The sequence below is a fragment of the Lipotes vexillifer genome, unplaced genomic scaffold (genome assembly GCF_000442215.2).
Source record: "Lipotes vexillifer unplaced genomic scaffold, Lipotes_vexillifer_v1.1 scaffold627, whole genome shotgun sequence".
Taxonomy (NCBI): Eukaryota; Metazoa; Chordata; class Mammalia; order Artiodactyla; family Lipotidae; genus Lipotes; species Lipotes vexillifer.
In genome coordinates this window covers 321,789-331,749 of record NW_006787891.1, presented here as the reverse complement: position 1 = coordinate 331,749, position 9,961 = coordinate 321,789, and the positions used below count along the sequence as shown (strand labels likewise).

Here is a 9,961-nt window from a genome sequence, read left to right as displayed (position 1 = left end):
CTCTTTCCCCCGTGCCTTTCTCCAGTGTTTTCTGCCAAGAAAGCAAAGGAGTTTTTAAAACATTTTCATGATAGTAATCTATTCACAGGGACCCAAAAGAAAGTAAGAGTCCATGATTCTTCTTAATATAGAGAAATAAATACTACCACTAGCTACTACTAGGTGAGTGCCTCTTCCACAGACGTAAGCATTTATTTGTTTGTTTGTTTGTTTGTTTTTGCTAAGTTGTTCATTTTTTTAATATAAATTTATTTATTTATTTATTTTTGGCTGCATTGGGTCTTCGTTGCTGCACACGGGCTTCCTCTAGTTGCGGCGAGCGGGGGCTACCTCTCATTGTGGTGGCTTTTCTTGTGGAGCAGGGGCTCTAGGCACATGGGCTTCAGTAGTTGTGGCACATGGGCTCAGCAGTTGTGGCTTGCGGGCTCTAGAGCGCAAGCTCAGTAGTTGTGGTGCACGGGCTTAGTTGCTCCATGGCACGTGGGATCTTCCCGGACCAGGGCTCGAACCCGTGTCCCCTGCATTGGCAGGCGGATTCTTAACCACGGCGCCACCAGGGAGGCCCAGCATTTATTATTTACCTAGCTTTCCACTCAAGGGCTATCCCCACCCCCACTCCTACCTCCATCCCAGCCTCCATCCCAACCCCCATCTGCATCACCCAGTCCACTGCCAGGACAGAAGGCAGCACGCACTGATCTGACTTGTAACGTGGCTCCAGCAAAGTAGTGCGTCAGGTGACCAATCACGGGCCGCCCTCTAGCGGTGCCTGGACAGTTCCTCTGAAGACCACAACTTGGGGTAAGTGGTAGAGGCACGTGGCTCAGGCATGTGCCAACTGACACCACGCTAAATTCACCTGTGGGCTCTGCCATCAGTTCCACCTGTCACACACGTGGATGGGGGGGTGGCGCATGTTTCACCTGAAAGACGGTGCCTGACACCGACAAATCAAATTCCAGGAATCTCAGGCCCCGTTGGTGTCCACACCAAGAAGCACCCACTTTTTTAGGAACATCCTCAGATCACAGCAAAATATTAGGGGTGAATGAGTTGGTGGAAAAGAAGGGCCTAGACTTTCCCCTGCTTGGGCCCACTCCATCCTTCAAAGCTCTAAAGAGGATTTTATTATCCATTTTGTATTAATATTTATTTACACTCCCAACACTGCAACACATGTTGTCTTCAAGAAAATCCTTAGGCAAATGTTAATTTTCCATAATATCACAAGGTTATGCAGATGTCACTGGTAACTGTGGCACCCTAGGATTTTGCACATATATATTCCTTTTATAAGTATTACATTCAATTTTGAAAAGCTTACCTATCTGAGGTCCAGATCTGGATTCCTCCCTCCAAATAGAAAAAGTAATAGAACTAGTAAATTTGTGTGTGTGTGCACGCATGTGTGTGTATATGTGTAGGAGAAGATTGTTAAATGTTAGGAATGGAAAATGAAAATTCTGGGAAAGACTAGTGTTCAATCAACATAGCCCCCCAGGCCTAGGTTAAGAAATATCTTAGGTCTGAATGGTGCTTTATAAGCACATCTTTATAGTTTATAAGCATATCTGTTTCTTCACAAGAAGCCTCATTTTGCCTAAAACTACCAAGATGTGCCATGGTTTAGTACAAGTTGTAAACAGAATCCTATACCCAAGTACCATGTTTCTTCAGGCAGTTTGTACTGTGAGTAGATCTTTATCCCCCGACATTCACAAATGTGGGAGAGAGCTGGGAGAAATCTTATGACCCTAAAGAGTCTAAGCCAAAGTAAACAGGCCAAATGTGCTAATCATCAGACAAATTGTAGAAGGCTGAGATCTCCACTCAGAGCTTTATGAAGATATTCTCAAGTTCACTTTATCGCACGTAGGATTTTCAAGATATGAAGTTCACTAAAGCACAAACGGAATAGAATCGTGTTGGTATAATCCTCACATATTTCTGCCAGCTGGGATCCTGGATGTTGAGATGTGACTGCCTCTCCATGGGCCTGAAACCACCAATCTGTTTCACCTGGGTCGCTGCACAGCCATCAAATGCGAGACACTATGTAGTCACTACGCTAACAAAAAGATCCAAAGCACCAACGTCTAGGGAAAAGGCTACAGCTCCCATTTCCAATCTCCCGAGCCACCCGAGTCCCTCTGCGATGGAGTATCAATAGAGAGACTAAATGAATAGTTTACTTAATTGTGCTGTGCAAGCTGAATACTTGCACGCTTTCCAGAAAGGCTTTGTAACCAGTGAGATGGCACTGGATCTGCCAAAACCTTTACCTTGAAGCCAACATCCTTTCTTTCTCCAGGCTCTCTCCTATCACAAATAATGGCAATCCTGGTATTATTTCCAGAGAAGGCAAAACCATGGCAGGAACATCAAAAATCATGTCTTTCAAAATGGAAAGATTTCCATTAAGCTGCTGCTGAGAACTGCTATCTCCGTATATGCCAATGTGAAACCTTTAGTCACAAACCCTGATTTAGTGCATTACACACTGAAACAGCCAACAAATGGCAACATTCATCTACCTTTAGGGTGAGCAGAATTGGTCCATTAAATATAATGACCACATTTGAAAGAGGATACAAGAAATGTGATGAGGTAAAGGCTTCAAAGACATGGTTCAACATTGAGAAGTCTGATCTCAATTTTGGAGATCCACTGGAGACCCTGATCTCCAGCCATCCACCCCTCTTCCCAGAGGCAACCACTGTTTCTTGTTTCCTTCCAGACCAGAGATCTAAATATTTTTTATACTCTATTTTATAAAAATTTTCCTTCAATACGTTCTTGCCTATTTACTACCTTGTTTTTATCTCTTGCAACAGTTTTTCATTAGTAATAATCAGGGTCTTTTCTCCTTGATAGGTCTATGTTTATATAGTTTGAGATTCTCCAATTGGCGGTTTCTTCTCAGATGCGATAATCCCCCATGATACAGTTTAATCAACATGTCTCACTAACAGGATTAGGACTTTAGAAAAACAGTATGCATCAGGATCTGACAAGAATGCAAAGATGCTATTTTTCTGCAAATATCCTTCAAAAAACCAAGAGATTTAAAACAAGAAGAAAATACAATGTGGAACAGCCACCAAACCAAAGTTCTAAGCGGGTTTAAGTTTTGACAGGACAGTGTTATCCTGATTCAAGCGCCAGCTGGCTTGGATGTTGAAACATCAACTGCTTCTGATTTTTCAGGTTTAGACTGGTCCAGAGCGATACAGTTCTGCTTTTCAAAAGTTTGCTTTATACCGCTTTGCTTTTACAAAAGACCTACATTCGTACATGTTTGCACTAATCAAAAGAAATCTGAAAAGGATTTTCGTTTTTATGAAAAAGAGAAAACAGCGTTCAGCATTTGTTCTGCAGGCAGCTGTTACAGAGGCAGCTCGAACCCTAAGCAGGGAGAGCGGCACCTCCAAGCTCCTTCCCCAGGAAATACACTGGGCATCTCAGCATCAAGCTGCCACAGCTTTGAACTGTGCCTGTGCTTTATCTCAGTTTACTTTGTGCATCCATTAGCAACATGTATCCTAAGTTAATTACTCCTTCACGTTCAGCCATTTCAGCTCAGGAAGGGTTTCATAGGAACGCTCTACTTTCTGATAGCGGGGGAAACCTGTATTGGCCTGAGTGTTTAGAAGTGGGAAAGAGATGATGGATGCTGGGAGGGAAGCTAAGCAGGGTGCCACCCACAGTCGGAGAGGCCTTCCAAAGAGTCCTTGCTATGAGAATACCCAAAAGGAAGGTAACATGCACATTTCAAACACTCTAGGTCAATTTTTTTTCCTTCCCAAATCCAACTGAGGCTACGGATAGTTAGAGAGGAAAAAAAAAAAAAAAAAAGACCTAGGTTCTAGTTCTGGTTTTGTCATGAATTCAATGTACCCTTGGCCTAATCACCTTCAATTCACTCTCCCCACTTATAAAATGAGGACCTTGGCCGTGATGAGCTCGAAAGCCCTTTTCACCTTTAACCTTCTCAATCCAAGATGCAATTTCTCTCCATATATTGACTTATATGCCTGTTATATGGGCATAATTTTCTTTTTATTTCCCACAAATTTATTTGCCATGAAACAACAAATTTTGTGTAAATATTTTAAAATCCTCATCAGGGAAAAGAAGTGACAGTAGTGGAGAGCTGTCACTTTGAAGATGTCCATTATTCATTCCCCCTCCTTGGCAGCACCTAGGTTTCTTTAGGGGGAAGTATTTGTGTACAACTGGGGGGAGATAAGTCCAAGTGTCTATCGCCTCCCCCAGTACAAAAGCTTAAGAGGAAACTGGAAGTTCCTTCTGCCAGATTCTCCTCTCATAAATCAATACATCCATAGGATGGACATGTGACCCATCAAATTTTCTCCCTCAGGACTCTGAATCTGTAGAACAACGCAAGAACAAGAGAAACAGCTGGAGTTCATTCACTCCAGAACTGATACCCAGGCAAGACTGTTGAGTAATTCCTGCTACAAGGCTTTCTATTGTTTCATTCTGAAGTTTTCCCTTCAATTCTACAAACGACCCTGTATCCTCCCGATAAATTCTTTTTTCTATTTAAGTTAGTGCTTTGCTGCATAACAATCCACTCCAAAACTTAATGGCTTAAAATATTAACAATTGATTTACTCACAATTCTACAGATTGGCAATTTGGGTAGGGCTCAGCTGGGATGGCGTATCTGTGCTCCATGGGGTACCAGCTGGATTCATTTAAACATCTGCAGTCAGTGGGTAGATCTGCTGGGGGCTGACTGACCCTGGATTGCCTCAATCACTCACCTATTCGGAAACTGGCTGGAGTTATCAATTAGAACACCTCAGTTCTCCACGTGGCATCTCACCTTCCAGTAGGCTAAACTGGAGAAATGTTCAGAGAGAACAAAAGCAGAAGCTGCAACTTCCCTTACATCACATTCTATTGGTCAGATACTTTCTTTTCCTTAGTTTTTATTAGAGAATAGTTGCTTTGCAATGTTGTGTTAGTTTCTACTGTACAGCAAAGTGAATCAGCTATACATATACATATAGCCCCTCTTTTTTGGATTTCCTTCCCATTTAGGTCACCACAGAGCACTGAGTTCCCTGAGCTATGCAGTAGGTTCTCATTAGTTACCTATTTTATACATAGTATCGATAGTGTATATATGTCAATCCCAACCTCCCAATTCATGCCATCCACGCTCCCCCATCAGATAGTTTAAAACCCAGATTTAAGGGGTGGGAGAAGAGACTTCATCTGTTCATGGGAGGAGTGACAAAGAAACCTTCCCAAGTAAAGGGGCTACAGGGAGACATGATCCACGGGGAACCATTACTGTATGAATCTACCATGTTAGAGATAGTTTCTGTGGCTTGCAACCTAAGAATGATAACTAATCCACCAATCAGTGGAATGTGACATGGAACACATTAGATTTGGGGGCTTCAACCTTTAGGACATTTTCTCTGATTCTACATCACATATTAATGAGATTATTTGGAAAGAATGTGGTGTCATGGTAGTGGGGCTATAAGAAGAATGAATTGAAAGTGAAATTATCATGGTTCAAGTCCTGCCAGTTATTTAGCTGGGTAACTTTGAACCTACATAATCTCTGTGACTTCATTGACATATATGAATGAATAAATGAATGAAATGGGGGTGATAAGATTTGCCTGAGTTGCAAATATTGTTGGGGATATGAAACAGTGTAACTCTGTGAACCACAGGCAATCCTCACTTTGCACTGTAGTTCAGGACCATAAAACGATCGTTCAAGTTGAGACTGTGCAAAACTGTCTTACTGGGAAACATTACAATTGTTTCCTGACCTTTAAAAATTTTTGTCAAAACATTAAAAACTCTCTCACTATTGGTTATAAATGTATAAGGATATGAGAAAAAGAATAAAACTGATGTTTGCTTAGTATACTATTAAAGTATTATACTAAAAACACTAAAAATAAAGTGTCTTATTTATTTGTACAAAAATTATCAAGATTAGCTTGGGTGGTGCTTGCCATCTTGTCATCATATAACTGACAAGCGAGCACCTTTTCTATGCCTTGGCAAATCATCACACTGCTTTTTACGTTGGAAGCATCTGCTTCTTTTTTTTTAAATTTTATTTATTTATTTTTTATACAGCAGGTTCTTATTAGTTATCTGTTTTATACATATTAGTGTATATATGTCAATCCCAATCTCCCTATTCATCCCCCCCCCCCCCGCCCCCAGCTTTCCCCTCTTGGTGTCCATATATTCGTTCTCTATATCTGTGTCTCTATTTCAGCTTTGGAAGCATCTGCTGCTAACATTTTATCCCTTGTATTTTTAATGGCATGAAATATCTCCAAGAGTTCCTTTTATGTGGATTTTTTGCTGGTGTCACTTCCTCTAGGACATTTTTATCCTTTCATACAACCACCTTCCTCATTTATGTCAATAAATTTGCCTTCACTAAGTTCCTTCGGATGCATGTCTTTCAAAAGGCAGCAGTATCAACATTCCCACAATCCGCTATTTCTTCTACTCTCCATTTATGTTTGATTCTAACTTCACTTTCAGCATCATTACTTTTGTTTCTTTGTTGCACTTTCATTTTTGTTGGATAATTCTCTTTTAATTTTCCATATTTATAAAATGTCACATGAGTTTATCACTGGGAAACCAGGAAGCAACACAAGCATACGCTTTGCTGTCTGTTTGTGAACTCAGTAACAGATGCATAGTACCAATCACTGAAAGAAGTGACAAGATTGGTCACTGATCATGATGTGCATCTGTCACTTATGTAGTGACCTGTGGACTAAAGAGCTAGCAGCAAAGTTTGTACTTTATGCAACTTCTCAGTGAATACATTGGTAGCTAAAATTTGAACTGTGTTGTTGGCAGACTGGTGTTATTTAAATTGCAGTAACTGAAATTTGTGCATATCAGAACTATGCAGAGTGAGACCTTAGTAAAGATTATGCTGAGTTTAATTATTGTCACCGTTGTTATTAAAGATAGAAAGACAGACCTCGGGGGCTTCCCTGGTGGCGCAGTGGTTAAGAATCCGCCTGCCAATGCAGGGGACACGGGTTCAAGCCCTGATCCGGGAAAATCCCACGTGCCGCGGAGCAACTAAGCCCGTGCGTCACAACTACTGAGCCTGCGCTCTAGAGCCTGCGAGCCACAACGACTGAGCCCGTATGCGACAACTACTGAAGCCTGCTCGCCTACAGCCCGTGCTCCGCAACAAGAGAAGCCACCGCAATGAGAAGCCAGTGCACCGCAACAAAGAGTAGCCCCTGCTCACCACAACTACCGAAAGCCCGCGTGCAGCAACGAAGACCCAACGCAGCCAAAAACTAAACAAATAAATTTATAAAAATAAATAAATTAATTAGTTTAAAAAAAAAAAGACAGACCTCGTTCTTACTGTATTAAAGAAGGAGTTCAATTTAACTCAAACACTATTAGGCTCCAACAGTTTTCATCTTTGCCACTGCAAGGTCAGCAGACTAGTACTAAATGCAAGCAAACAAGAGGGGAGGAGGGAGGACTGAAGAAACAACTGCGTTTTAACCTTTCCACATAGGCCTAGAGGAAAACAGAACACACTAGACCCAAAGGTCATACAAAAGTGAAAAAAGATATTGTCCAAATTAGGTAGCTCTTTTTACTACTCTTTACTTCCAAGGCCAGAAGGAAAATGTTTCCATACAGCTTTCCAGGAATGTGGCTGGTAGTCTCCCAATATCCACTTTCTTTTCTTTCTTAGTAACAGAACGCCAATTTTTGGCTGGTTATGCTGCTACCCAGAATATTTCCCAGCTTCCCTTGAAGCTAGTTGTGTCCACATGATTTAATACTGCCCCGTGAAATATAAGTGAAAAGACTGAGGGGATTGGGGGGAACTCCTTAAAAGGAGCTTGTTCTATTAGGAGAAGCAGCCTTTTGTCCTTCCTACCATCTAGAATGTGAGCAAGATATTAGAAAGTCATGTTAGACTATGAGGCAATGTTGAGAATGGAAGCCAGGCGTTGGGATGGTGGAACATAAATACCAACGGAGCCTGAGTCCTATGTGGTGTTAAGCAAACAACATACCCAGCTCTGGGCTGCCTCTATCCACACGACTTTATGTGTATTTAAGCCATTCTTTCTTACCCACATCTGAATACAGTTCCTAACTGATAAAACGAATACTCTTATCTAGTCAATGGGCTATGTCAGTGACCCAAGCAACAGTGACTGACTTTTACACAACAAAGGTCCCAAATGAGTCAGAAACACATAGGCAAAACAGTACCCTCCACATGGTGTTGGATATTTAGGGGAACAAAAGCTTATGGTTGTTTTGTAAAGTCCTAAAACAGATTCAAATAATCAAAACTCAAACACAGACCTGGCTTAAGAACTGTTTGGACCAAAAAAAAGGGGGGAGGGATAAGAGGGAGGGAAAGTACTAGCTCACAGCAAGCTTGCTATGAATCAGAAAGTGTGGATGGGAACTAGAAGCCCCAAAATATAATTCGGTATAAGGCTGCCCTCATATGAGTGTCTAGAGGAAAACAAAGGAGGTCCTAGCTCAGTGCTGGTCTCACGTTAAAAAGGACATTTAACAAACAAAAGTAAATTGAGGTGACAGCAACCAAGGTGTCTGGATTCCCCATTTTGTGAAGGATGGGAGAAGGAACTGGAGTTAATGCACCTGGGGGCAAAGAAGACAGAAGAGATACGATTGGTGTTTCAAATATGTGAAGTGCTATCTTGTAGAAGAGGACTTTGCTTTAATCTGCATGGTTTCAAGCATTAGAACCAATGAGTGAAATAAAAATAAAACATATTTCAACTTAATAAAAGAAAAACCCTTCTGAGAATTAGAACTTTCGAAAACTGGAATGCACTACTTTGTAAGGTAGTGCGTTATTTGACATGGTAGTGGATTTTTTAAAAAGTAGGGACGATAATGGAATTCAGGACTTCTTCTGAAACTCGGGATAGGAAATAAAACACTGTTGTATCTTGGGCTTCCCTGGCGGCGCAGTGGTTGAGAGTCCGCCTGCCAATGCAGGGGACACGGGTTCGTGTCCCGGTCCGGGAAGATCCCACATGCCGCGGAGCGGCTGGGCCCGTGAGCCATGGCCGCTGAGCCTGCGCGTCCGGAGCCTGTGCTCCGCAAAGGGAGAGGCCACAACAGGGAGAAGGCCCGCGTACCGCAAAAAACAAACAAACAAAAACCAAAAAACAAAAAACAAAAAAAACACTGTTGTATCTTGAAATCCTTGAAAAAATGAAGTGATTTTGATTCTAAGGTGACTATCAATGAAGAATAAAGAGGAAGGGAGCTCTGCATTGGATGGGAAACTAAGCAGGCACCCCTTCTATTCTTACTGTGCTATTAATACTGCTATTAATAATTAGTATTTTCCTGTTACATGGGAAGTCGTTAATATGCAATGATGCAGGTGTTGAACAAATGTTTCCTGAGGAAAATGATAATGATTGTAGTGGCCAGAACTCTTCCACCTGTAAGTGGATGAAACAAGCTCAGAATAGTCTGGGGGTAAAATAAGAAATTCAATGGCAGGGGTAAATCTCATTTCAGGCTCAAACAATAGGGCCAGAATCTTTCTCCATCTCTTGGATCAATTTTCTCTGAGCTGGCTTCAATCTCAGGCAGACTCTTACCATGTAGAAGCCCAGACCACCTCTGCCAGCTTCATACTTCATTCCCTATAGAAATTTCAATGGGGCTTCCCTGGTGGCGCAGTGATTAAGAATCCGCCTGCCAATGCAGGGGACACGGGTTCGTGTCCCGGTCCGGGAAGATCCCACATGCCGCGGAGCGGCTGGGCCCGTGAGCCATGGCCGCTGAGCCTGCGCGTCCGGAGCCTGTGCTCCGCAAAGGGGGAGGCCACGGCAGTGAGAGGCCCGCGGACCGCAAAACAAAACAAAACAATTCACCTCAAGTGGACTTTGCT

The 9,961-nt window shown here is 42.2% G+C and overlaps 1 protein-coding gene across 1 annotated transcript in view; it reads right to left on the bottom strand.

Moving 5' to 3' along the window:
- LOC103075296 (uncharacterized) overlaps positions 1-9,961 on the bottom strand; it is a 155,156-nt gene that overhangs the window by 131,639 nt on the left and 13,556 nt on the right. Inside the window, exon 2 of the mRNA XM_007460934.1 lies at positions 2,283-2,465. Within this exon, the coding sequence (XP_007460996.1) occupies positions 2,283-2,465 (183 nt within the window). The remainder of the gene's footprint in view (positions 1-2,282; positions 2,466-9,961) is intronic.